Source organism: Sebastes umbrosus, chromosome 24, assembly GCF_015220745.1.
Source record: "Sebastes umbrosus isolate fSebUmb1 chromosome 24, fSebUmb1.pri, whole genome shotgun sequence".
NCBI classification, from domain to species: domain Eukaryota; kingdom Metazoa; phylum Chordata; class Actinopteri; order Perciformes; family Sebastidae; genus Sebastes; species Sebastes umbrosus.
The window spans coordinates 15,653,705-15,681,443 of NC_051292.1; the positions used below are offsets into that span (position 1 = coordinate 15,653,705).

Here is a 27,739-nt window from a genome sequence, read left to right on the forward strand (position 1 = left end):
AGTGTGCTGACTTGACTATGACTTGCCCCCAAAACTGCATGTGATGATCATAAAGTGGGCATGTCTGTAAAGGGGAGACTCGTGGGTACCCATAGAACCCATTTACATTCACTGATCTGGAGGTCAGAGGTCAAGGGACCCCTTTGAAAATGGCTGTGCCAGTTTTTCTTCGCCAAAATGCAGCCTTATTTTGGAGCGTTATTTAACCTCCTTTGTGACCAGCTAGTATGACATGGTTGGTACCGATGGATTCATCAGGTTTTTTCAGTTTCATATGACACCAGTATCTTCACTCTAGCTTTAAAACTGAGGCCGCTACAGCCTCCAAAAGATCGATTGCGTTGCTGCGTAAAATAAATTAGTGGTGTTAAAACTAATTGAACGCGTTAACTTTGACAGCCCTAATAGAATACAATATAAAAACATGAAAATTGAAGGAATGTTTTATGGTCTTTGAAACGTGACTACTGCATTAGATGACAGTGAGCACTTTAGATAATTGCTCATATTAGTTCATGTCTGTTTATTTAAATCTCTGTATCCTGCTCATGGGACGTGCAACAAGTACACAAACCCTACTATAAATGAATGAGGAGTGTACATGACTCAGTATGCTGGCTGTTGCTGAGGTTACTCCTGATTGTGGAAACATCTTATCACAGTAAACAGGATATGGTTTTCTACTGCATAAGGAGCCGATACTACCTCAGTGTCCTGGCACGCCGCTGCACATGTAAACACGCTGATTGAAATGTGATTACACAGCAAGCGGAGCAGCAAGTTGTTTAAGAATCTGAGAAATGTGACGTTTCCCACGATATTTCCTTTTCTTGTTTGCAGATTGTGCTGTAAGCCAAACACTGGTTTCTAAGCAACAACCTCACACTGTTATTAATAATGGGATAAACTGGGACTATAATAGGGACAGCAATCTCTTCCATTAGAAGTTTTTCATACAGTAATAAATAATTAAAACATTTCTGGGGCTGCAACTAACAAATATGTTCAATGGCAATTAATCTGTCGATTATTTCCTTGATTAATCAATTAGTTTGGTGTAAAAAAATGTCAGAAAATGGTGAAAAATGTGGATCAGTGTTTCCCAAAGTCCAAGATGACATCCTCAAATGTCTTGTTTTGTCAAAAGATATTCAGTTTACTGTCATAGAGGAGTAAAGAAAGCAGAAAATATTCACATTTAAGGAGCTGGAATCAGAGAATTTATTCAAACCGATTCATTTAACACATCATTTAATTATTGCAGCTCTATTCTTTATTAAATTACTAATTGTTTTGTCTGTAAAATATCAGAAAAATGCCCTTTATAATTTATTACATTTTCAAAATAGTTGATTTTCTTTTGATTGTTCGATTAATTAATCAAGTAATTGTTGCAGCTTCACACGTTTCACCTTATTTGAAAAGCACACTGAAAATATATAGACAACAGAAATAAGTAATTATTGTAGCTAAGGATATGCAACATTATTCAAAGGATGTTATGCATTTCCATAGTGGTAGCCAATGCAGAAGCCTCCTTTTCACTGGAAACATTAGTTAAAATGTGAATTACAATTAGACCAACGGAACTATAGAACAATAATTATATTATCATAGTATCAATATCTTATGACAATCTGGAAAAACAGAAAAATAGAGGGTTTTTTCTTCCAAAAAACAAAGCCAAAGTGCAGCAGTCATGCAGTAAAGGTTTGTCCATAAAATATGATTTGATATCATCTAGTGGTCATTATCAGTATTGCATTAGATCATTACAGGAATACTGGAAAAAAATCATCTTGTGGAGCGAGTCGGTGTACTGTGTATCCCATTTTCTCCTCACTTCTTTCTCATTTTCTTTGCTGTGAGTCCCTCTTTGTCCAACTTTACTTCATTAAGATTGTCTATATTTTTTTTTAACAGATCCCTGTAGAAGCATTCCGCCGACCAGGACCCACAAGGATCCCCAAACCGAAGGGCTTCAGCTCCCAGAAAGGGACAAACGGCACGACAGCGAACCCGGGACTGCAGAGCAAGAGTCAGCCGCCACACGCTCATCTCCATGTAGCCGCTGGGAAAGAGCCGCCCGCACACATCAACAACAACAACAACAACAACCCAAATCTAGTGAACCGCAGACTGTGATATCAGGGATGCTTTTAATCTAAAATCATCCTTGTAGCTACTTCAGACATTTAACAGAAAATCTAAAAATCCAAAGTGAGAAAGTGATTGCAAAATAACTATAAATAATAATAATTGTAAATTTCAAACAGTCAATGTAGCATTCTATTCTTTTTTTTTGAATCTTTAAAGAAACTAACTGTACCCTAACCCTCATCTGTGGTGCTCTGAAGACTGCAAAATACAACAGATGTTTGTGTCAATATGTTCAATGTGTACACACTGTATTTGCTGTAAATAAACCAACAGAACATTTTAGAAAGTAGCTCCGACATCACAGATTTGAGTGAAGATGTCCCTGTGATCAAATTAAATTAGTGTAATACTAGAACGTTAAGTATGTTACGTGTTATGTCGAATGAAAATAAATGTTTCTTCGTTGTATTGATCTTTAAGTACTTTATCTGTTGAGACGTACTGATAATGACACAGCCATTTATCTAGGGATGGAACACATGGGTATTTTTATTTTAAATAAGTGGCAATAATGTACATAAGTGTATAAGTGATGTGTTGTAACGCAGCTCCTTGATAGGATAACATGTAAAATGTGACATTTGTGTTATTTTTGGTTATCAATAAAGACTTTTTATACCGGGAACAAAAGAAATGTCTCTGATCCGATTAGAAAGAATCATTAATAGAGAAAATAAACATTAATACAATTTGTAAACCAACGCCAACTTAAAAAAAAAAGAATTTGAAATAATAGCATTGTGACATTTAGCTTTATTAACACTGACAACTTGGAACATACGGATGCCAATAAATTGGAAATATAAGTGGTGCAAAGAGAAACAATAGCAGACAAATATGATATTTGAAAGGTAACATGTGATGCCTTTTTAAGATATTATATTAAGAGCAGACATTTAAAGGGGGGATGCTACTTGTGATGCTAGGATGGTCCAGCTAATGTGTTTAATATCAAAGGAATAATTGCATGAGCCGGGTCGGCTCCAGAACAAATCAAACAGGTGGAAATTAGTTTTCACGAGGAGAGGCCAATGTGTGATTACAATGAAAGTAAAACCCACAATATTCTCAGTTTACAGCAAGTACTCGTAGAGTGTTTAACACAAAGCTGCTTCACACAAAAGACAAGACAGAACAAAACAGGACCGACAAACACAACACAAACCAACAACTCATAAAAACAGTTGAATAAAAACTACAACAGTTTAAGCTACAGCAGGTTTACGGCGCCAGACTACAGAAACAACTTAATGAGCAACAATAGCAGTACTGTCAACGTATTTTGTTTTATTTAGCTGTTTTTTTCAACAGTATTTTCTTCAGGTATTATGTCTAAAAGATGTTTTTTTACAATCTGTAGAGGGAGTTAAACGTGTTGCGCTGACACCGAGTTGAAACTGATTTTCAGTTAGTGAGCGACGCATGCAGTATCAGGAAGATACATGTGTAGAAATTTATAGTAACCAAGATACCGGTTAACATATACTGTAATGTACAATGGCGTATTAGGGCCATTGTAGGTAAAAAAAGAAAATAATAATTAGAAAACCGAGGGGGGGGAGGGGGGGGGGGGGTAAGATTAACGTTGTGAATTCACGTGAAACAAGCTTGGATATTGTCTGAGATTAAAGTGATAAAATTATAAGAAAAAAATGGCAAATTCTCAGAGATTAAAGTCACAAATTTCCGGGAAAAAAAAAATCAGAAACATTTCTGAGTTTTTTCTAGCAATTTTTTCAGTGAATTTACCACTTTAGTCTCAGGAAACATCCTCTTTTTTCTCAGAAATTCAGAGTTTTTTCTCGGAATATTACTTCCTCGGCTCTGTAATTTCTCTTTTTTTCACGTTCCATTTTATAAAAAGCAGGTTTGTGCAAAATGTGACAAAATACTTGATATTTTCCAACTATTGCAAATACAAAAAATGACTATTTCATTATGTTAATGTAAAGTCATTGTTAGAACTACAGGATTACCTCTGAGAATACTTTTAAAGTGGAAGCTGCAGGAGTGCTATGCCTTTACATCATATCGTGGTGTGGAAAACTAATTGCCTTTCAAGATTAACTATATTGTTCCTATGAGTTTTCGTATAAAAAATGCCAACAGTGGTGTCCAAACCTCCTCTTGTCTTGCCGGCGTGTCGTCGTCACGGTGTCGTCGCGGTGTCGTCACTGATGTCCCCTCAGAGCAGAGTTTATGGCTGAACGCAGCACAGACAGGAAGTGTTCTCTCTCCTCACCTCTCTCTGTGGCACAAACCCAGGAACGACAAGGACCCTCCAGGACGAAGGCATGACACACATCTAGAGAGAAATAATATGAATCAATATTCCTGTAACTTTCCGAAGTTATCAAAAAGACTTTAATGATCGTATGTTGAAGATGCTGTGTCAACATTCAGCATATATTCTATTCTTTCTATGGTTAAAAACTCACAGCGTGTGTGTGTGATCTCTCTGACGGCCAGGCTGGCGAGAGCCACAGAGGCCAGGAAAGTGTGTGTGCTCTGGTGAGCCAACGTGAAGGGTGTGTGATGCATATTTCGCCGCGTCAACACCAAAGCATCGTTAAACAGGAAGAGGCCCACGTCAGACACCTGCTCATAGGTCCTAATCATGCACGCACACACACACACACACAGAGTGAAAATAATAACTGGATTAGATTTACAGTCTGTAATGACGTGGTGTAAAACATACAGGACTTAATCCTGCAAAGTTTCCCAATTTATGAGTTACTAGTTACTGTAAACATTTTTAAATGACAAGTGAAAATTTATTGATTTAGCATTACCTTTACCTATCTGTCCTTTGTTTTATACTTATATTTGACATGTTTCATTGTTCTTATGCCTTCCGTTGTTTGGGTTTTATTGCCCAGGATTGCATGTTTTAATCTGCCTGTTTTTATTTGTTCTCTTGTTTCTTCACTTTGTTGAAAGGTGCTATATAACTAAAAATAAAATAAAGTGTATTGTACAAATTTGAGTTATATAGCACTTTTTAAAACAAAGTCACAAAGTGCTTTACAAGACAATACTAAAAATGGCAGACAAACAATGATAAAAAACAATTTAAAACAACATGGAGCAAAGAAGCTACATATGAGAAAAGGTCAAATAAAATAATATAAAATAACTAAAATAATCAAAAAAAGTTAAGAGAATGCCTTTGTATATAAATAGGTGTAATAATAATAATTTATAAAAAATATATTATTAAGTAATACAATATTAAAATCGCAAATTGGGCATACATTTGTACAGTAAATATATGTTACTGACAAAATTGTTTAATTTATGTAGAATACTATGCTCAAAGTAAAAAGTGTAGTGTGAAACACATTAGTTTGGCATCTAACTGTATGTACAAAGGTTGATTTATTTGACATATACTAAGTGAAAGAACATTTCTGGATAGAAACTGATAGAAAAGAATAATCTGTGTTGTTACCTGAGCGAGTCAGGAATCTGTTCATCAGGGCTCCTGAGCAAAGCAGCATCCTGAGTTATTATCAGCTGCCTGTTTCCTTCACTGAGCTTCTACACAAACACACACACCATGTTCATGTTAAAATACTTCAACATGTTAGTTTTAGTGTGTGAGAAAGAAGAGGGAGCTGTGTGTTTTTACTGGACAGCCTTGGATCATCTGCTGCGTTTCCTCCATCAGCTCGCCTCTCTCTGAGTTACGCTTCAACTGAAACAGTAGAAAAACATCTGTGTGAAACATCTGATGATATGTTACAGATTTATAATGAGCCACTGACTCGATGCTCTGTTGCACCTTTTGTATGAACTCTCTGAATCCCAGCAAGGTGTTGAGGGCAGAGGAGAGGTGTGTGTGGTCAGGGTGACTGCTGTGTGTGTGTGAACACATAGCTTGAAGCAGAGTCACATATTCCTGTATTCTCCACATTGGACACAGCAGCAGCTCCTGCAGGCTTCACAAACACATTTAATCAATTCATTCATTAGTAGTCTTTTGGTCAGGTATGGATAACTGCCCTGCAAAGAAATAAAATATATGTGTGTGTGCTTTTTACCTCAGCATGTGTGTTGCAAGAGTTCTGTCTACTCTCTTCAGGAAAGCCCGAAATGGAGGCTTTGTCTCCCTGCACTGACACACATAACACACATCATTTGCTTGCATATCATACACATAAACTGTTTGTCTACATTAAACCTGGGTGTCGATTAAATCTGAATGAATTATACCTTTACTCACAATATATCTGACCAAATTCGGCATCAAAGCTCTGCATAAACAGAGCTCAGACAGTGGCAAATGCTTTCTCAGATTGTGCACTCCAGACTTAGGGCCAGTTGCATAAACTTAGTTTGATTACTTTTATCTAACTTTTAGATAACTATTTCAACTGTTTATCCATTACTTTTAGCTAATGTTAACTTTAAGCCAGGGGTCAGCAACCTGCAGCTCCGGAGCCACATGTGGCTCTTCAGCTCCTCTCCAGTGGCTCCCTGGGGATTTATAAAAAATCAGTGGAAATGAATAACTGTTTTTTTGTTTACATTTTCATTTTTATTTATCATTGTTGTAGGTCTATGGTAGGACGGTACGACGGAGTATTAGGGCCACATTGAGGGAAATAAATAAATCTGAGATTTAGAGAATAAAGTCATAATATTATAAAGTAGTAATTTTACGTGTTATTTTCTTTTTTCTCATGAAGTTCTGACTTTATTCTCGTAATATTACGACTTTTTTCTCGTAAACTTATGACTTTATTCTCCTTCAAATTTCTGACTTTTTCTCGTAAACTTATGACTTTATTCTCGTAATATTACGACTTTTTTCTTGTAAACTTATGACTTTATTCTCGTAAACCTCTGACTTTATTCTCTCGCATCGGACTTATATACTATATGCTTAGACTATAAACCGTGTTACCTTCATCACAATTATCAAATGTTTTGCGGATCCAGAATTTTTTTTTGTGCCTAAAATGGCTCTTTTGATAGTAAAGGTTGCCGACCCCTGCTTTAAGCTAACTATTTCAACTGTTTATCCATTACTTTTAGCTATGAGCTAACAATTTAATCTTTAACTTTTTTGTATTCTATATTCTTGTATTGTTTCTGAACATCTTTAACGGTTCTAACAACCGTCTTATTTCACCCATAATGCATCGTGTGACAAGCTATCTAAGTGAGGCTTGCATTAGTCACTCATAGGGAAGCTTTATGCAGCAGGTCAATTTAAGTCTCTATAGTCAGTCTGATTTAAAGTTATATTTAAGACAAAGACTAGGTCTATTTTCATCCAACTGGCTCCTTGTTTAGGTGCCTCATGCTAAGGCATAAACACATTGTTTGACTGTACCTTGTCGATGGTATGGAGGGCAGTGGTGTAGTTGTTGAGGTAGTTGGTGTAGACTCTGAGTTTTGAGCACAGTTTGACAAACACATCTCCAACACACTGCTCGGCTCCCCACTGCTGCAGCCTGGCTTGTAAATCTACCTGAAACACCCTGCAGCAAACACATGCACATATATCATACCATGTCCACAAACAGAGGGATGCAAACACTAGTATAATGCTAATATGTGTGTGTACCTGTTGAGCTCCAGTATTTGTGTGACAGGGCTGAGGACAATGTGGATGTCAGCGTAGCTGAGGATGGCTCTGTTGGAGTTGAGAGCTGCTGTAAGAGGCTCCTGGTACACCTTCAGCACAAAGGAAGGGCAGGTATCAGTTAAATACTTTGCTATTATAATATTGACACATCTATAAACCTTTTCTGTATCTAAATGGACAAACAACACTTGCTGGGTTGGCGGTTGCTCTGAAAACATTCAAATCAGATTCTTATACAAAAATGTGGAAAAAATAGGCCACGCAGCTGCGGAAGCATCAACCAACACCTCGTTTAAAAAAGGTATTATATAAACTCCCCATAGTTTGCTGAAAGAGCCCAGTTTCTATCAATCGTCAGTGGCTGTTTTCTAGACTTGATTGGCCAGCATTACTTAATATTTGTTCAGTTTCAGTGGAAATATTTAAGTCTGTACCTGAAACAATGACCTCTCAGTGGTGAAACGTGATAGTGTCACTAAATTTCATGAATGAAAGAAAGTGTAATTGTTTTTGATATTATATTCTACCTACCTTCAGCACAGCGCCTAGTCTCCCCAGATAAAGACACTCGCTGTGGTGGAGCTCTCTGGCTGCTGCACCTCTCCAATCTAAAGCTGTCTAAAGACAGAGAGAAAGAAACTGTAAAGATCAAGAGTGTTCCATCAACCTTCTCTGAACGGACAAGTTCAAAACCCACACACACCTGCGGTAGCTCAGGTATCAGGCCGGCACATTTCTGTGAGCTGTGTGGTGTTATAGAGAAATCATCTGCTCCTCCGTTTCCCTGCTTCTCCTCACTCCATCTTGTCAGGAAGACGGCAAGAAACTCCAGAGGTCTGGTCTGATGATGTAAGAGCAGAAATAAAGACCATTTGCCACAGTAAATGATTCAACTTTGAAAGAACATGACTAACTTTGTATGATCTCAGTTTTTCGCTCTGGTTCCATTGTATTTGTGTATTAAAATAACAAATCTTTACAGTAATTCCCACCTCTTCCTGTCTTGTGAGAGCAGCGAGTCCCTCAGTCAGAGCCTCATTTAGATCTTTGGACACACAAAGCTCCTCAAGGCAGATTTTCTCCCACAGAAAATGACCTATAAAGATATGAATAGATTCCTCAGACAGTGTTCGGGACACTGAGCAAGCAAGCGTTTGTTTGCTACATATTCATTTATATCTCCATGTATGTGACACCCACCCAGAGCTCGGCCCCTGGCCTGGAGGCTGATCCGCTGTAGCTGTGGCCCCAGGCGGCCTCTCAGCTCCCCCAGAGCCTCCTCCATCCACTGAGCCTGTCTGCACCAGCCCTGCAGGACACTCTCACACACAAACTGCAGTGCCGGGGCTGACGGTTGCTGGTCGGAGAGTTCGGTGCACACACTGCCATCGGACCACTGGCTCAGGACTGGGAGAGGGTAAAACAACAAAAATCTTGTGGCTTTAATATGATGCTTTACAGTAATTTTACACTTGGTGGTGGGTACGGTAGTCTACAGAATAATAAAGCAGTAAGATGAAAATCTTAAAAGGGATACAGGAGTTAGTTCGGGTGTTTTGAAGTGGGGTTGTATGAAGTACTTATCCATAGTCAGTGTATTACCTACAGACAGGAGTTACCGCATGGGAGCAAAGCAATGTACTGCTGTGGACGGGCGCAGCATCTGTATTTAGAATATTTTCACAACTTCACCTTGCCGTCAGACAGCCCTTTCCGACGGGGAACTGAAGCTGTTGTATCCATCTATGCTCTCTTCAGAAGCCACCAGATTCCATTAAAAAAACAAAACAGTAATTTACCTCGTAGAACACAGGAGTTGCTGGTCTACCGCTGTCTCGATCGATTAGTTTGTTTGTGCTATTGTGTGACTTTGGTGTGAATCCAAACTAACTAGCAGTAGACCAGCAACTACCGTGTTCTGCAAGGTCAAATTACAGTTTTTTTCAACAGAGTCTGGTTGGGGAGAGCACGGATAACGGCTTCAGCTCCCTGTCGGATACATAGACTGTACTTCTGTCTGACGGCAAGGTAAACCAGAGAAAATATTCCAAATGTAACGCACACTTAAAACGGCAGTAGGCAGTATATTTTTGGCATCATTGGGCAAAAATTCCATAATTACCTTTCAGCATATTGTAATTCAAGTGTTCTGAGAGATAACTAGACTTCTGCTCCTCCTCCTGGCTCTGTTTTCAGGCTTTAGAACATCTAGCCCGTGACGGGAGACTTTGACCAATCACAGGTCATTTCATTGAGAGAGTGTTCCTATTGGCTGTGCTCCGGTCACGTGACCGGAACTTGGCGTTCCTTCACCAGATTTCACAATGGCGGTGGCGTCACAAACTTTCTCATTTTACAGCTAAACCGTGCACTACAAGATGATTCTGAGAACATCTGAGGAGAGAAATAGACATCAACGTAACAGAATATTGATTCATATTTGATCAGCGTTGCCTAGTTTGACCGTTTGGTCGGAGTTCAGAGTGATTGACAGCCGGCTCTCATAGATGCCAGATGGACAGCAGACCTCAGATCAGCTCTTACTGCTTGTTTCACTCCAGTACGTGAAATCTTGCAGATGCCGTTAGGAGCACCGGAGGACACTGGAGGTTACCTGTTTCATGTACTACTGTCATGATATAGAGACCGTTTTATAAAAAATAACTTTTTTTAATCATATTTGCTCTAATCTGGCCTACTGATGCTTTAAACGGTTATTGATTTTTTTTAGGTGAGCTTTTCTTTTAGGTGGCTTAAATGTGTTTTACTGACAACCCCGTCCATAGCAGTACATTGCTTTGCCCCTGTGATGGTATTCCTGTCTGCTTCTCCAAACTGGGGGTGTGCCGACCGTCATCTACTGTAGGTCATACACTGAGTATGGATAAGTACCTCATACAACCCCACTTCAAAACACCCAAACTATCCCTTTTATTATAACTTTAAGTATTTCAAGAAAGTCAAAACATCCCACTGGGCCAAGAATCACATCAGGCGCCTGCTGGCTTAGATGTTTCTTTGGAGGTGTTAGTGGTCACAAATAACATATTCCTTAACATGGGGCTCTTGGCAAACATGTTTCAGTTGAAGTTTCTGAGTCAGCGTTGTGCACGGGTGACTCACTGTTCTGGAAACTTCCGGTGGCAAGACCCATTGGCGCCCGGACCTCCAGACCAGTCAGAGTAGAGAGAGTCTGGATGAGAGCCACTCCTGATGCTGAGGAAGAGAGAGAGGTGGAAGTTAGTGAGACAGACACAGAGTGTGTGAGTGTGTGTCCTAACATCTGTGTCTACCTACCAGATGCAGCCAGCGGGGAGAAGATGTCAATCCCTCCTCCTTCCTCAGTTGGTGCCACCCAGCCACACAGTTTTTCCCAGAATTCTCTATGGTCGGGAGTCAGTAGAGTCCTCTCTGACAGGCTGCTACCTGAAAGGTCAAAGGTAAAACAAAGCTGATTAGTAGACTGAAAAAAACAAGCGCTGTGCAGTGCACTCTAAGTACCTGGATGTTGTACTCAAAACGGTCCAAACGTTGAGTGTGGAACGCTGGAAACTTCTTACCCTCAACGGTCGCCATCTTTCCTACGTAGAGGAAGGGGAGGGGCCACTAACCCACTTCAAACTTGTGAAAATGGCAGGCGAGGAAGATGTCTTTTTTTTATATGTCTTTGTCAATAAATCCTATGGATTTTGAGTTTTAAAGGTGTCTTTTGTGGTTGGTTTGGATCAGTGTTAGAGTGTTGTTCGCCCCAATAGGGCTGCCCGAAGGTGGGGCGTAACAAATGGGGGCTCGTCCGGGATTAAAACATCCATGAGGTGAAGTAAATGGAAGTGTTTGTGTCTATTTTTTGGCCTTTGAGTGTAGAGTGTAGACCATTTGTGGTTATTGCTGCTTGTTTAGTTGTGCTTTTGACTGGTAAAGCGCAGAAAGTTTACTCATCACTTCCGGCAGAAGATAGTCTTGATTTTGACAAAGTAAAAACTGCTGTGCTCGGAGTATATCAGCTGGTACCGGAGGCGTACCGTCAAAGGTTTGGTAGGCTGAAGAAGCAGGGGTATAAGACTAATGTTGAATTTGCTCGGGAAAAATAGGCTTCTGGTGTGGGGACTGCTGGTTCTGCTGCCTCTCAGTTTATGACTTTATATTGTCTTTTTTTTATATGTCTTTGTTAATAAATCCTATGGATTTTGAGAGTTTTAAAGGTGTCTTTTGAGGTTGGTTTGGGTCAGTGTTGGAGTGTTGTTCGCCCCAATAGGGCTGCCCAAGGGTGGGGCGTAACACCTGTCGAGATTCACGGAACACGCAAGTAGGTACATAGTGTGCACAGCGTACTACACAGAAGTTTACCAATGGAAGTATCCAAATTGAGACACAGCTACAGTTCCTTAGAAGATTTTAAACAGTTTTCAGTTAGAGCAACATGTATTTTCATTTTTAACCAATCAGGTTTGAAAGGTTAGTTGACAAACTTGTGGTATGAAGTAAACACTAAAAAATATACACATCATTTTCCAGTAAAACGTGCTCCCAAATGGTGACTTAAGGCAAAAAGGATAACTGTGAGTAAATACATTAATCACTGTGCCACTGAGTTATGTTGTGGAGTCTTTGTATTTATCGAAAAATTAGGAAGTGTTTTAAATTTGCTATATATAAAGCCGTATATGTTATGAAAAATTAAAATCAGGGCTCACGGATCCATACATAATGTAAAATCAATGTAAGATTTATGATGATTAGTCTAGGGCAAACACTCAACCAAGGGAACAGGATAGCCATGGACTGTTAAAAAAAGGTGCTATTATAATAAAATAAAGCATGAAATGGTTTGAGCAGCTGTGCTTCACAGTATCCTGAGAGATAAACTTCTAACCCTGGCAGTGTTTCCACACATTTAGACACTCAGGGTTATTAATTCTCACTGTGGAGCAGATGGATTTCCTCCGTTCCTCCTGGAGCTAGCAGGCCCAATCTCTGAGCTCTCTGCCCAGAAATAGCCCTTTCCACCTGGGTTAACAGAGCCGAGAGAGTCCCTCTGTGGTCGTACAGAACCACGACCACTCCTGCCTTCACGCCACTCAGCACCAACTACATATAGCATAGAGAGAGAGAGAAAAAGAGCACACAGGGAGAAATATGAGATGTTTTCTTTCTACACTCTTCATCGCTGCTCTCTTCTCAAACAAAATAATGACGATTTAAGAGCCTTTATTTGTCTTTTACCTCATAGGCAGGAATTCTGTTGGATATCAGCAGTAAGAGGGCAGGAGTGGTCAGATGGAGGGGTGAGACTGTGTGTGGCGGTGCAGGTCTGCTGGTGAAGGACGACAGCGCTCTACTGGCTTTGTTCAGTCTTTCAACGAAAGAGAAGATGGAGATTTGGTTAGCGCCAGATTTGCCAGATTTGAATTATGAGTTTTATATTTAGAGCTGTCAAAGTTAACGCAATAAACGTGCTAGAGCAAATTTGTTTTAACACCACCCTTTAATGCATCAACGCAACTTGTGATTTTGAGGTTGTATCATACTAGCTTGTCGCGAAGGAAGCTAAATAACGTCTGACCTCAAGATATGTGAATAAGAAAAAGACAACAGGGCCTGTGTACTTCATTACTGTCAGGACATAATAATCCAGGAGAGACAGAGTAAACAAGGCTTTAAAGACACAATTTATAAATATCAGGCAATGGGTTCTATGGGTACCCACGAGTCTCCCCTTTACAGACATGCCCACTTTATGATAATCACATGCAGTTTGAGGCAAGTCATAGTCAAGTCAGCACACTGACACACTGACAGCTGTTGTTGCCTGTTGGGCTGCAGTTTGCCATGTTATGATTTGAGCATATTGTTTTATGCTAAATGCAGTATCTGTGAGGGTTTCTGGACAATATCTGTCATTGTTTTGTGTTGTTAATTGATTTCCAATAATAAATATATACATACATTTACATAAAGCAGCATATTTGTCCACTCCCATGTTGAGAAGAGTATTAAATACTTGACAAATCTCCCTTTAAGGTTCATTTTGAACAGATGAAAAATGTGCCATTAACTACGGACTGGATTTATTACAGAGCTCTCATATTGAGTTGCATTATATTATACAGGTGTTTTTTAATAAACAGGTACCTCAATGTATTGTATCTTAAAACACAGGTAACAGGTAAGTGAATATGTCACCTGCTGGGACTGGAGGCCCGGACTCTCTCCAGGCTCTGAGCTGCAGTCGTGGGCTGTCCCCTGTCCAGGCTGAGACAGAGGCTGGGAGACGCTACAGTCCTTGGAGGCCAGGAGAGAGAGGGCCAAGAGCTGAATGTTATCCCAGAGCTGGGCCTCCCTGTCTGGGTGCTTCCGCCTCTGGCTCCTTCTGGCTTTGTGTAGCTGCCCCAGGCTCTCCTGGTTCTCAGAGATTGTCCTGCAAATATCAGATATAAGCACTGAGGTGAAAACAGGCTAAAAACAAGGTTGTCTCTTTAGATTTATTTTATTTTCTACTCACTCTTCTCCTCTTGTAGTTTATCTCTGATCATCTGCCTGATCATCCTTTCCTTCCCCCTCTCTTCCTCGTCCTCCGTCGTCCCTGTGCTTTGCTGGTTGAGGGTCCCGTACTGCTCGGCTGCCTCCCGGGGGGTTAGCCAGTCCAGCGTGGAGATGCAGGAGACATAGTGGTTCTTCCACGCTCCATATTCTCTCTCTCCTGGAGCGTAGGGGAGGAACCAGCCTCTTGTGATGCACCGGCCGGCCCAGAGACAGTCCTGGGCCAAAAGAGACGCAGGAAATTGTCTTAATGCAAGTATGAAAACTGCAGTAAAATTCAAATATCTCGCCTCTCACCTGCTCAGCGAGGACCCTCCAGTGCCAGCTGACTTGGGCGGCGGAGCAGAGGTCACGAGGGGACAGAAATGACATCACATACAGGGACAGGAAGCGTGGCAGCACCGATGTGAAGTCCACCTGAGTCACAGGAACCGTCTTTATCAGCAAATCCCTGCAGCACCTGCAAAAACAAAATGCAATAACTTTGGTTTCAAGCTGAGAAAAAAAAAGTAAATGTCAACAGATAAGCAAACAAAAGGGGTGGAGAAAGAGCTTACTTGAGCTGTGATTTGGTGCAGCGTGAGAGCAGAGAGTGCAACAGGTGTTTCCTCTGTCTGTCAGTCCACAGGTCAAACCAGTGGAGCACAAGGTTCATCCTCTCCTCGAATAACTGGGAGGAAATGCACAGAGAAAAGGACACCAACAAACTTTAGACAGTCTAAAGGTGCACGTCATTGCATAAGAGTCTGGCTGTGCTGCCAAAAGCTACAAAACGGTCTTCCAAAACACTGATGAAGACTGTAGGAACAAAACAGAACAAAGGAGTAAGACTGATGGTGTGATAACGGCTGAAAACTTTGGTCTAATGAATCCATTAATGAAAGAATGGAGTCAGGTCAAGTCTTACTTTTTGTGTTATTTGTGATTTTTGGGGGAAACCCAAGGATTTAATTATACTTTATCCAGGACATACTGTGCTATCATCACTGCATGTTTTACTATATGCATTATTATATAGAAAAGCACATAAGGCCCATGGAAATACTGAAGCACGGCTGTACTGTATTAAACCATAAAGGAGTAGAGTCTTTCAGCTGGAGTTAGGGAAACAAAAAGTTCTTATCATACATACAGTATATAACTAGATATATATTATCTAAAATAAATGCTGTCCTCCCATTATGTGTTAGTTCCTGCTGCCAATCATTTATTGTTATTCATTTATTATTTTTTTATTTGATTTAACTGTCACTCAGACAGGTAATATTGAGAAATGGGGTCTAATTCTCAAGAGACCAGATGAAAACACAACAGCAATACTTCACAAAGTTACAGACAGACAGGATATTCATACAAAGACAAGACAGAACAGGAGCCACAGACGCTCTCTCCACATTTCTTAAAAGTAGTTTAAAATCCTCTGATGCTCAAATGATGAGGTGATTATGGGATTAAACCTCTTAAGTTTGAAGAAAAACAAAGAGAAAAGCCCTTTCTGTCTGTGAAACTTGTTTTCATTCGCTTACATGAAATGGTGCAGTAGCTACAATATTATTTTTTGATAGATTATTTGAGTGTCCTGCACCATATTGTACCTTACTTACTTACACTGGACAACAGCAACTAGGATGGCCACATCATAATATACAGAAAAAGAGAACATTACATTTCCATAACAAAAAGATCTGATCATGTTGGATACAATGTTCTCTATAGTTCGCATGCATTTTGTCAATTTGTTTATTTGTAACATGTACTATTTTTAATTGCCCATGTCTGTTATTTACATGCTTTATTTGATCATTTCTGTAACATTGTAATGGCATGCTACCTTGGCCAGGTCTCCCTCGAAAAATAGGTTTTAATATGCTTAAATAAAGAGTAAATAGTAAATACAAAACAGAAATCTTGCTGAGGAAACAAGACTTGGTCAAAACCGAGTATATGTCTGGACCATATATGGTCAGTATGTGAATTTGTGGCTAAATTGTTACACAAATATCAGTGGTCATGTCTATCATGTTTTGAGAACAGTTTTTTCCCACTTATGTTTGATTGAAAGACAACTTATAATGAAGCAAATGACATTCAGTAAATGTAAATGGTAACATTTACTAGTCAGTATATTATACATTTTATACAAGGTGAAAAGGTGTCAGCATGACATACAGTATACAAGGTTAAAAGTGTTTCAGTTTTTTATTAAAGCATGTGTATCAAAAGCATTCATCATATAAGTGGTGTGTAACAATATATCCATACTTCAGAAAGTTTATCAGCGTTGAGATATTTCTGCTGTCATCACTGACATTGCTGCCGTATTTATTCCTAGATGGAGTATTAATGGAGCAGCTGCATAGCCTGGCACTGAACTCCATTCAGAAAACAAGCATTTTAAAAGTTGTTTGCTTGTCGTCTTGTGGACAGACCCGACAAAGCATGAAATCAGACTTTTTACTAATCAGCATCATTATGTAGTTATTTCGGCTTCACTTTTGATCCGTTTACAACAACGTGGCTGCCATATTTATGCCTAGATACTGTTAATTAAGGCTTATTAATGCATTAACTAATTTTAATTAATGTACCCTTATTGTAAAGTGTTACCAACAACATTAACAACATTGAACATCTCATATATGCTGCAGTAGTATAAAAAGTGAGTCATTCCTGCCACCTGGTGGCTATTAATATGAATAAATAGAGTGTTACTCAAAGTTTCTGGAGTGTTGAGTGTAGGTTGGTCTGACCTGCAGGTTGCTGGTCCGGTCGTTCAGGGGGGTCCAGGTGCTGAAGCGTGTGTCCGCCTGCAGGCTGCTGCGGCCCCGCTGCGGCTCGTAGTCCGTCCCGCTGAGCTGCCACCGCTTCACCGAGTGAGGAGTCGAGTTCATGTTCCACATCACACTTTGAAGAAAACGCCTCGACTTCTGTTTAAACGTGTAAACTCACATCCACTGTCAGACTTAGCTCTGTAATAATGAGCCAGTGGTGAGCAGCAGGTTGCCCCATTGAGCTGCTCTGCTGCCAGTAACCATAGAGACGCATCAACAAAAGGATGGAGAGCACATTCCTCCACACACACAGCAGCACAGTAATAAGTAATAGTGATGGGAATTCCGGCTCTTTTTAGTGAGCCAGATCATTTGGCTCAGCTCACCAAGAAGACTCTTTCGGCTCCCAAAAGGCTCTTCGTTTTACCACTTCTGCCTTTTATAATTAAGCCAAATTTAGCGCTGTTTTGACCTATGATTAGTATGTGTGCACATATATCACTTCAATTATTCAATATAATTATACTAAACTTTTTAATTTCCAGAATACTATAATTTTACATGCTGCTTTGTTTCCGACTGTCACTCATCTTGTCTGCTATTTGCGCACCGCACTGCACTCCTCTCTCCCCCTCCTGCTCTGTACCTGTAGACTACAGTGCGCCGCGCACCCCCGCCCCTCCCTGCTTGATGGTATGATCCTTGTCTGTCATCACCTGATTGGTCTCACTGATGTCATTAAAACAACATTCAGTCACAGTCAGTGCATGGAGTGCCCGTGGTGTGGAGAAGATCATCCTATTATTCTGCCTTGAATTAATAATAAAAAATAAAAAAAACGGCTCTTGGTTGGGAGCCGGCTCTTGGTCGGGAGCCGGCTCCTGTCGTTCACTTAAAAGAGCCAGCTCAAAGAGCCGGCTCGTTCGTGACCGACACATCACTAATAAGTAACATGAACAGGTTGTCAACATAAGCAACTATCAATCATGTTGTCAATTTGTTGTTCACATTTATGACAACTTCTTAGATAATACTGCAGAGGTGGGACCAAGTCATTGTTTTGCAAGTCACAGGTAAGTCTTAAAATACTTGTCATACCTACCACATACTCATAGCACAGGATGACTTTGAAGAAAATGTGGATTTTAAATGGACAGAAAACCTGAAACAACACATTACAATGTTAATAACAGCAGTACAGGACTCTTAAAGTGTGTAGCTTCAAGAACATTTATATGAAAATTAATCGACAAATATGCTCTAAAATTATGTATCTGGCTATGGGGTCATTTTAGAGCTGCAACGATTAATCGATTAGTTGTCAACTATTAAATTAATTGCCAACTATTTTGATTTTTAAGAAAAAAGTAAAGCTTCTTAAGTGTGAATATTTTCTGGTGTCTTTCCTCCTCTATAACAGTAAACTGAATATCTTTGAGTTGTGGACAAAACGAGACATTTGAGGACGTCATCTTGGGCTTTAGGAAACACTGATCCACATTTTTCACCATTTTCTGACATTATATAGACCAAACAACTAATCGATTAATCGAGAAAATAATCGGCAATGAAAATAATGGTTAGCTGCAGCCATAGGTAATCGAATGACACAAGTACAAAGTTATTACGAAACCGAGGGTTGAGTCCTTTGTCAGCATCCTTTCCTTTTGATGGGTTTAAAAATGGATGGTTTAAAAGCTGTAGCCAGGAGATTCACATTTAATACATTTATTAAGTCAATAAAAATAAAATCACCAAACATTTAAAACACTCCAAAAACAATTCCACATCCCCCAACAACACTGGTTAAAATAAAAAGTAGGATTTACAATCAAAGCAGCATCAAATGATTATATATTATCTTAAAACCTAAGTCATTTCAAAAGGTTAGAACCAATAAGGCAAAAATGATTAAAAAGGCATGGTTGTGATGTCAACGTTTGGATTGTTCAGGATTTTCCAGCGTCAGAACCAACACACTGGTGATAATGTGCAGTGTGTTTCGCATGTTGCATGGATATGTGCAAATATATTCAACACTGAAGGAGGTGTCGGAGGTGATATCAGGCCACTCACATGTAGAAATCATATGCAAAATCACAAACTGGGCTCACTGCTTAGTTATAAAATACAGCGCAGTTTCTATCGTCAGAATCTACCATGCTTTTAAATGTTATTTTTAACGATACTTTAATCAGGAAACAGTTTTTTAGTTTTTTTATTGTCTCAAAAATACGATCTAAGCTTGTGTTTAAAGCTCTATGCTGAGAAACAGTTATAAACATAACTATATTTTGATAAATTTGGCTTTGAGTCTTCAGTTTGTGATGTTACAGACCTGTGACGACAGATAAGACAAAGTGCAACAGAGTGAGTTTATACATATCTGAGAAATGCAAGATTGCGGTCAGTTCACTTTTAACTAAGCTGATACACAAACACTGCAGATGTCCTTTCAACAACAAGGTGAGTGATTTACATCAATATCATTTTGGTTAGCAATGGACTGCAAATCTGAACTGTTTGGAAATGAGTGAACTGACCACAACTTGACTTTAACCAGACCATGACAGGGATGCACCAATGCCAGTGTAAAGTATACTGCACTGTAGGTCAAATAGTAGCTTAAAGAGATAGTTTTAAGTGGGGTTTGTAGCAGCAAAACGTATTTTAGCCACCTAAAAGAAAGGCAAACAAATCAATATCAATTTAAGTGAACGCTATATTTAGAATATTTTCACTGGTTTACCTTGCTGTGACAGCTATACAGCATATGTTTCTGATGGGGAACTGAAGCCGTTATCTATGCTCTCGCCAAAGCCACCAGACTACAATAAAAAAAACTGTAATTTTACCTCGCATAACACGGGAGTTGCTGGTCTACCGCTGCCTCGATCGCTTAATTAGTTTGTGCAATTGACCAGCAACCCTTGTGTCCTGCGAGGTAAAATGACTGTTTTTTTCAATGGAGTCTGGTGGCTTTGGTGAGAGCATAGAAAGATACAACGGCTTTAATTCCTCATCGAAAAGGACTGTCTGACGGCAAGGTAAAACGGTGAAAATATTCTAAATATAGCGTTTAATGTAGGTAATACACTGTCTATGGATAAGTACCTCATATAACCCCACTTCAAAACACCCGAACTATCCCTTTATCATCCCATAGACCTTAAACCTCCCTCTTTATAACTCTGACTAGAAGAGAAAAGAGAGTACCCTGTGTCTGATTTATCAGAAGAAATCCAATCATATCTCAGGAAGTTATTTATTGTTCTCTTCCTGTTTAGTCAGATAAGATTAGAACTATTTTCTACTTGATATTTAACACCGTATTTACTGTTATCTGTGAAAAAATAAGGCTGTTAGTGCATCCCTGTTATGACATCTTACAAGAAATCCATCCCGTTGTGCAGACAGGGAACGCTGGTGAACAGCTTTGTTGCCATTTCGGCCACAATACTAAAGAGAAATAGTGCCTGGAGCTTGCTTCAACTCCACCTTATCCACTGCAGCCCCTCTCTAGGTGGCGTGGGTCTGGGTCAGAAAGCGAAAATCACATACTGGCAGTCCTCGGGATCTCTTGGGAGTCGGCTAGATTCAGTTTCTGACTGGAGGAGAAGCAGGGTAAAGGAAAAACACGAGCCACAAATATGAAGTTTTTAACAAGATGAGTGCTGGACCGACAAGAAACCTGGAGCAAATAGGTTTTACTTTCATTTTAAAGCCTTTAAATATCAAAAGGATACATGGAAGAACTCAGCTCCTCAAGCTGTGGAGAAAGAGGACATCTTGTTATACATGTCAGCAGTTTGTGTTTATCGCCTTCTAGTCTTAGTACATGCAGCTAACTAAATTCTTAGAGTTTAACACTTAGGAGGTGAATAAGCAGCTAAATCCTCGCTGGGATGTTGAGTAGTTACACCACACCAATGAACAGCTTTATGAAGTACACGCGACAGCAGCTTCAACATGCTTTATCGACAACATTTCAGGAGCAGGACTGCTGGAATATTCAACAAAAAGTCAGAACATTTAGCACATTAAGTCTTACATTAAGAAGTAATTTGTCCATGTTGGTGTCGCTGGCCACTTTCCTCTGGTCTTCGGGCATTTCGTCCACCTCGCTGTAGAGGTCAAAGTGCAAACGGGCCAGCTTCTCCTGCATCTCTCTCACATGCTCCATCTGGTCAATGGAACACTCATTGCCTGGCACACAGAGAGGGGGGGGGGGGGGGACTTATTAGGCATCAGATGTTAAAGATTCAGTTAACATTATGTGTAAACAGCCATATTAAGACAATTACAAAGACAGCCTTCTATCACCTGAAGAATATAGCAAGAATTAGAGGACTGATGTCTCAGCAGGATTTGGAAAAACTAGTCCATGCATTTATCTTCAGCCGACTTGACTACTGTAACGGCGTCTTTACTGGTCTTCCTCAAAAATCCATCAGACAGCTGCAGCTGTTTCAGAATGCTGCTGCTAGAGTCCTCACTAAGACCAAGAAAGTGGATCACATCAGTCCAGTTCTGAGGTCTCTACACTGGCTGCCTGTCTCTCAGAGAATTGATTTCAAAATACTGCTGCTGGTTCACAAAGCACTAAATGGTCTAGGGCCAAAATATATTTCTGATCTTCTGCTATGTTATGAACCATCCAGACCTCTCGGGTCATCTGGATCAAGTCTGCTAGTGTCCCCAGAGTCAAAACTAAACATGCAGAAGCAGCGTTCAGCTTTTATGCACCAAATATCTGGAACAAGCTCCCAGAAACCTGCAGGACCAACTCCAACTCTGAGTTCTTTTAAATCAAAGCTTCAAACTTTCCTGTTTGCTGCTGCCTTTAATTAAACCAGATAATGATCTTATTTACTGCACTAGAGCTTTTACTCTTGTGTGTTATATTCTATTTTAGCTTCTATCCTTGCTTTTATTTTAGCTTGTTTTTATTTTCTAATCTTTAATGTTTTGATAACTGTTTTAATTATGTCTTAATGTTCTTTTGCACTTTGTCGCAATGTTCTTGAATGTTTATGTAAAGCACTTTGAATTGCCCTGTTGCTGAAATGTGCTGTACAAATAAAGCTGCCTTGCCATGCCTTGCCTAAAGGAGACATATGTGGGACAATGTGTGTCCTCCCTCTGAAGTCCAAATTACCAAATGCTTGTAGTTTCCCTGAGTGGAAGTCATTGAGGAGACTGAGCAGGCCGTTCTCCATCTCCTGTACATCTGAAACATCAGTCAGAAAGGAGTGCTGGATGGTAGGTGCTGACGGGCCCTGGTTCGGATTAGGTCTACCACCCAGATGATGCCTGGATTTGTCTCGAACTCCCCTGGAAAAACACACAGAAAAGGGCTGATTACACTTCATGATGATCAGATCTAACTAGTATTGGATCAACAGTAATAAACTTATTTTGAATGTGTTTAAAACAACCAGTGTTGTTATAGGAACAAACTACTCTTTAAGTTCAAACCAAAGCTTGATCTCATGTTAATAACAAGAAACCAAGCTTTTGGGAGTTATCTTAGAAAGTAAATGATCATGGGATAAACACATACAGAGAGCGGTAACTAAAATGGGAAACAGTTTATCTGTAATTAAGAGATGTGCAAAATATCTGACACAACAAACAATTAAACAAATAATGCAAGCTTTGGTTTTATCTCATCTGGATTATTGCTCAGCGGTTTGGTCCGATACTTCATCAGGTAATATAAGAAAACTGCAACTGGTCCAGAATAAAGCGGGACGTGTAGCTTTCTTGTGGATGGAGAACAAATGTTCTTAAAATGCATAAATGTCTCTCTTGGTTTGAAGTGAGAAATAGATTGCTGTATTCATTGATGATTTTCATTAAGAATGTCATAACAACGACTCCATTTATTTTTTTATAAAAAACTATCCTTTAGTACAGATACACACAATTATTTCACAAGCAAACATGTGAGCATTGTGATGAAGGTAACACAGTTTATAGTCTAAGTATATAGTATATAAGTCTAATGCAGTGAGGGCTAAAGAGACAATGTACTACGGAGTATTAGGGCCACATTGAGGGAAAAAACATCTGAGATTTACAGAATAAAGCCAGAATATTACGAGAATAAAAGAATATAACACGTAAAATTTGTACTTTATAATATTATGACTTTATTCTCTTAAACTTTATTCTCGTAATATTACAACTTTTTTCTCATATTATTATGACTATTCTCAAAATATTACGACATTTTTCTCTTAAACTTATGAATTTATTCTCATATTACGACTTTATTCTCATAATATTACGACTTTATTTTCATAGTATTACGACTTTTTTCTCTTAAACTTATGACTTTATTCTCATAATATTACAACTGTATTCTCGTAATATTATAACTTTATTCTCGTAATATTACAACTTTATTCTCATATTACGATTTTATTCTCGTAATATTACGACTTTATTGTCATAATATTATGACTTTACTCTCGTAATATTATGACTTTATTCTCATATTACAACTTTATTCTCGTAATATGACTTTATTCTCATATTACGATTTTATTCTCGTAATATTACGACTTTATTGTCGTAATATTACGACTTTATTCTCATATTACGACTTTATTCTCATAATATTATGACTTTATTCTCATATTACAATTTTATTCTCGTAATATTATGACTTTATTCTCGTAATATTATGACTTTATTCTCGTAATATTACGACTTTATTTTCATAATATTACGACTATATTCTCATAATATTATGACTTTATTCTCATAATATTACGACTTTATTCTCATAATATTACGACTTTATTCTCATAATATTATGACTTTATTCTCGAAATCTCAGATTTATTTTTTTCCCTCAATGTGGCCCTAATACTCCGTCGTGCCGTCGTACCATAGACCGACAACAATGATAAATAAAAATGGAAATGTAAACAAAAAAACAGTTATTCATTTCCACTAATTTGATTATAAGTCCACAGGGAGCCACTGGAGAGGGGCTACAGAGACACATATGGCTCTGGAGCCGCAGGTTGAGAACCCCTGTGTTAGTGTATGATGATGAGTAGTGTGAATGTGTATTTTTGTACTGTCACCATGTAAACTATGTTGATCCCAGGAAGAAGAGCTGCTGCTATGCAAAAGCTAATGGGGATCTAAATAAACACACAAACAAACCTCACACACTTTACTGATCTGATTTCTGAGGGAGATACATATATGATGTGAAACTATTAGTTGTAGTTTCTACCTCCTGTTCTTGCTCTTCTGGCTGGAGTGAGCTTGGCCGGAGCCGCCGTGCCGTCCCCCGGAGGAAGCGCTGGTCTTCCGGCCAGAGCCAACAGCCGGATCCGCCGCGTTGGAGGAGCTCCTGGGGCTCTTTCTCTTCAGCTTCCGCTCCTCCATAACTTCATGTTACGGTGCCGATTGTTAGCTAGATAAAAGGGCAACAGATCGCACTGTAACTCACTGCCGAACCCTGTAAGCTAATCATGCAGAAACATCCCTCTGACAAGACGTGGTTCAGTGAGCAAGATGGCGTTAGCTTATGAACTAGCTAGTCGGCTAATCTTCCTAGTAACAGAGCGCCCGTTGAAGTTAAACACCACAAACACAAGCCGATGAACACATTCACTCACAACAGCTGCTGAGCTTATCTTGTGTCGTCAGTGGCACCGACGGTAAGTCCACACGAGTCAAATACTTGTCGAAACGTTAGAAATGCAGACGGAGCCCGGAGGCTAGTCAGCTAGCATGTCAACTGTGAAAACTTCCTGTTTTGTTATGGAAACGAGGCTAGGACACGCGTCGTATCTTAGGGAGTATTACGCATGCGCAGTGTAACTGAAGTTGCGGTCGTGCGCTGCGCTTTGCTCAACTTCGGCGAGGGCAGACCATATTTTACTGCGCATGCGCAATATCCCCTTAGGTATGACGCGTGTTCTAGCCTTCTTCAATAGGTCTTGTTTTGCTGGGACGCAACCAACGGACCAATCTTCTTCTTCTTCTTCTTCTTCTTGTTCGGTGTTTATTGGCAGTTGGCAAACCAGCTTATAGGTGCATTACCGCCATCTATTGGACTGGAGTGTGCAGCAGTAGATTGGCAGGAAAATAAATAAATAAATAATAATAAAAAAATAGATAAAATAAAAAAATAAAATAAAATAATAATTATTAATAAAAATAACAATAATACTACTAATAATAATAATTAAATACTCTCCATTATTCCCGTTGCCCTTAAGTTATTAATTAGAAGATTGTGTACTTTCTTAGATGTCTTTCCTAGCAGATTGTAATATTTCCATAATTTGCTCTTGATAGCAATTCCCTTCTTTCTTTGTCATATTTTTTTTTCTTATTTCAAAATTACAGTATCCATAGTAACAGCAGAAAACATTAAAAACATTTACATACAAAAGAAGCATAGCGAAAACATAAACAAAGAGCTGTGCCAAACATAAAAGGACAACAGAAATGAAACAAAACAACATAAAATAATAAAAAAAAACACACAAAAAAAAATAAATAAATAGATAATAATAAAAAACACCACGCGAGAGTATGACAATAATTCTCTCCATTATTCCTGTTGCCCTTAAGTAATTAATTAGAAGATTGTGTACTTTCTTAGATGTCTTTCCTAGCAGATTGTAATATTTCCATCATCTACTCCTGATAGCTATTCCCTTCTTTCTTTGTCATATTTGTTGTACTCTATAAGAACATGCTTGACAGTTTCTGGTTTATTACAGTGTGTGCATAGTCCAGTTGGGTGCTTGCTGTATTCTATGGAGTGTTTGGTTTAATCCTGTATTTCCTATTTTCAGACGGTTAATGACCATCTCTTCCCTTGGGCTCCAGCTCCGTATATTCCACATATCTACATATTCACCACTACTTTATGGAGTAAAATACAGTATGTCATATCACTTAACACAGTGATGACATTACAATTTTCCTGACTTTTAGAATAGCACAAGAATACTTATTTTTTTTTACTAAAAGTCTGCCGTAACTTTATGAAAGTTTCTCACCTACTCTGCCTGATGTCTCTCCAAGGTCTCTAAACCACGAATTGGAACGTGGTCCAACGTCGGCCGTATTTCTTTATTGACTTGTTGAATATCTTATAAAAAAAATACGACTTTGCTGGCAAAATATTATTTACACAAATAAATATTAGTGTTCATAAATCTCCTGTACTTGAAGCATTTAAAAATTAATTAACTGTAATACAAAAACTAAAAAAACTTGAGAAATGAATTCAAAGTAATCCGCTTTCTTACACTTTTTTCTTTTTTTGTGTGCATATAATTTTATTCATCTTTTTACTTCTGCAATTTCTTAATTTCATGTAGTTATGATTTAATGTTCTCTGTATTTCTAGTAGTCCTGCTCTATTTTTGTTGTATATTAATGAACTAAAGTCATGTTCTAATGTATGGAAGACCACAAGTGTCACGTAAATAGTAATAAAGCATTTCATTGATTAATAACTAATTGTACAGTAAAAAATAGGCATTCATATATTTGTTTAAAGATTGATTATTAACTTATGAATAAATGGACTAAATTACAAAGTAATCCATTATTTGACATTTCAATGGGCAATAAAAACAAGAAAGAAATCAACAATAAATAGTTTCAATTAAAAAGAGATTTACAAAAAAAAAATATGTATTAATGCCTTTTTTATTGAACAACTAGTTATTAATCAATTAAATGCTTTATTACTATTTACGTTACTCTCGTGATCCTCCATACTAATGTGCATGTCTGCATTTTTGAATTCAGTTAATAAAGTTCATTTCAAACAATGTTTTACTATCCCTAGAGATGATTTTTTTTCATTTATTTCTTAACATATATGACCACAACCACAGTGATTTTGGTGAGATAGAAATAAAGTGGCTACAATATCTCAAACAAATAGTCTACAAATGTGAGTGTCAGTGGGCTATCTCCTAAAAGGCTCATGTCTTAAAGTCCTGTTTTCCCCCTTATGGAGACAAATGTCTCTGTTTGTAGATATGTTGTCAAAGATATTTGCAATAGTACATCTCAAAGAGGGTTTTCCCTTTGAAACAGAACTGTGATGGGATGTAGTTGCCGTAAACAACCACAAAGGGGAGATAAGTGAACATCCAATACTGATGTCTCTCCCTCTTCTTAATTAATGAAGCATTAATAGCTGACAAACATGCTGGAAAGAGCCACTTTGTACATTTTTTAATTAACACTGTATGTTTTCATAAACATAAATGTTGATTAATTGAATTCCAGAACGCCATTCAAGCCTTTATTAGTGTACAGAAACTATTCTGCACTGAATGAGGATCTGTGTGTTCTGGGGTCTGCAGGTGATGCTATTCCAGTCACAGTCCTGAATAGCTGCACAAATAGCTGCTTTAATTCACTTTTAGCGACACCGAAGGGAAATATTTCAGCAATTTGCATCGCTGTTGTCTTGTTGGTATTTCTAAGACGGCCTTTATAAGTCACCCTGGAGGGGAAAAGCATTAGAAAGCATCAGATAAATGCTTACTCTGTAATAGAAATTAATTTCAATTTGTGGCTAAAAGCTCCTGTCGAGGGGTCAAGAAGAAAAGAGTTCCCCGATGAAGATCTCTAAAAAATGCCATTATTTTAAAGCTCAGGACGG

The 27,739-nt window shown here is 38.7% G+C and overlaps 3 protein-coding genes across 7 annotated transcripts in view; 1 reads left to right on the forward strand and 2 right to left on the reverse strand.

The window, feature by feature from the left end:
• Window positions 1-3,743, forward strand: part of filip1l (filamin A interacting protein 1-like) — an 85,815-nt gene extending 82,072 nt beyond the window's left edge. For 2 of the 3 annotated variants that reach the window (XM_037761583.1, XM_037761584.1), the window contains one exon: window positions 1,924-3,743. In XM_037761583.1, the coding sequence (XP_037617511.1) occupies window positions 1,924-2,145 (222 nt within the window). In that variant the 3' untranslated portion in view covers window positions 2,146-3,743. The remainder of the gene's footprint in view (window positions 1-1,923) is intronic. The other variant, XM_037761582.1, reaches the window with a different exon arrangement.
• LOC119483477 (epithelial cell-transforming sequence 2 oncogene-like) overlaps window positions 1-17,458 on the reverse strand; it is a 72,036-nt gene extending 54,578 nt beyond the window's left edge. The window contains exons 1-21 of one of the 2 annotated variants that reach the window (XR_005205694.1): window positions 17,050-17,458; window positions 14,857-14,969; window positions 14,597-14,759; window positions 14,262-14,517; window positions 13,943-14,177; window positions 12,983-13,112; window positions 12,682-12,847; window positions 11,057-11,185; window positions 10,883-10,975; window positions 8,960-9,166; window positions 8,752-8,855; window positions 8,463-8,600; window positions 8,291-8,377; window positions 7,739-7,848; window positions 7,505-7,652; window positions 6,207-6,280; window positions 5,948-6,104; window positions 5,795-5,860; window positions 5,615-5,703; window positions 4,599-4,771; window positions 4,282-4,465 (exon numbers count right to left, since the gene is read on the reverse strand). Coding sequence is in view for 1 of the 2 variants with exons in the window: in XM_037761585.1 (XP_037617513.1) it covers window positions 4,332-4,465; window positions 4,599-4,771; window positions 5,615-5,703; window positions 5,795-5,860; window positions 5,948-6,104; window positions 6,207-6,280; window positions 7,505-7,652; window positions 7,739-7,848; window positions 8,291-8,377; window positions 8,463-8,600; window positions 8,752-8,855; window positions 8,960-9,166; window positions 10,883-10,975; window positions 11,057-11,185; window positions 12,682-12,847; window positions 12,983-13,112; window positions 13,943-14,177; window positions 14,262-14,517; window positions 14,597-14,759; window positions 14,857-14,969; window positions 17,050-17,199 (2,922 nt within the window). In the remaining variant the exon portion in view is untranslated. Of the gene's footprint in view, window positions 1-3,891; window positions 4,466-4,598; window positions 4,772-5,614; window positions 5,704-5,794; window positions 5,861-5,947; window positions 6,105-6,206; window positions 6,281-7,504; window positions 7,653-7,738; window positions 7,849-8,290; window positions 8,378-8,462; window positions 8,601-8,751; window positions 8,856-8,959; window positions 9,167-10,882; window positions 10,976-11,056; window positions 11,186-12,681; window positions 12,848-12,982; window positions 13,113-13,942; window positions 14,178-14,261; window positions 14,518-14,596; window positions 14,760-14,856; window positions 14,970-17,049 lie in introns of those variants that run through there. The other variant, XM_037761585.1, reaches the window with a different exon arrangement.
• Window positions 17,459-18,781: 1,323 nt separating this feature from the next.
• Window positions 18,782-25,079, reverse strand: ccdc28a (coiled-coil domain containing 28A). 2 transcript variants are annotated; one of them, XR_005205847.1, is made up of 7 exons: window positions 24,714-25,079; window positions 24,326-24,508; window positions 22,229-22,404; window positions 21,122-21,276; window positions 20,817-20,839; window positions 20,569-20,678; window positions 18,782-19,408 (listed from the first exon to the last, which is right to left on the reverse strand). XR_005205847.1 is itself a non-coding variant. In XM_037762392.1 (6 exons), the coding sequence occupies exons 2-6, from the start codon at window positions 24,478-24,480 to the stop codon at window positions 20,624-20,626; spliced, it is 564 nt and encodes a 187-aa protein (XP_037618320.1). In that variant the 5' UTR covers window positions 24,481-24,508; window positions 24,714-25,078; the 3' UTR covers window positions 18,782-20,623. The 2 variants fall into 2 exon arrangements, 1 of the variants encoding a protein (XP_037618320.1); XM_037762392.1 differs by having other exon boundaries at window positions 18,782-20,678; window positions 24,714-25,078.
• Between the last annotated feature and the right edge of the window lie 2,660 nt (window positions 25,080-27,739).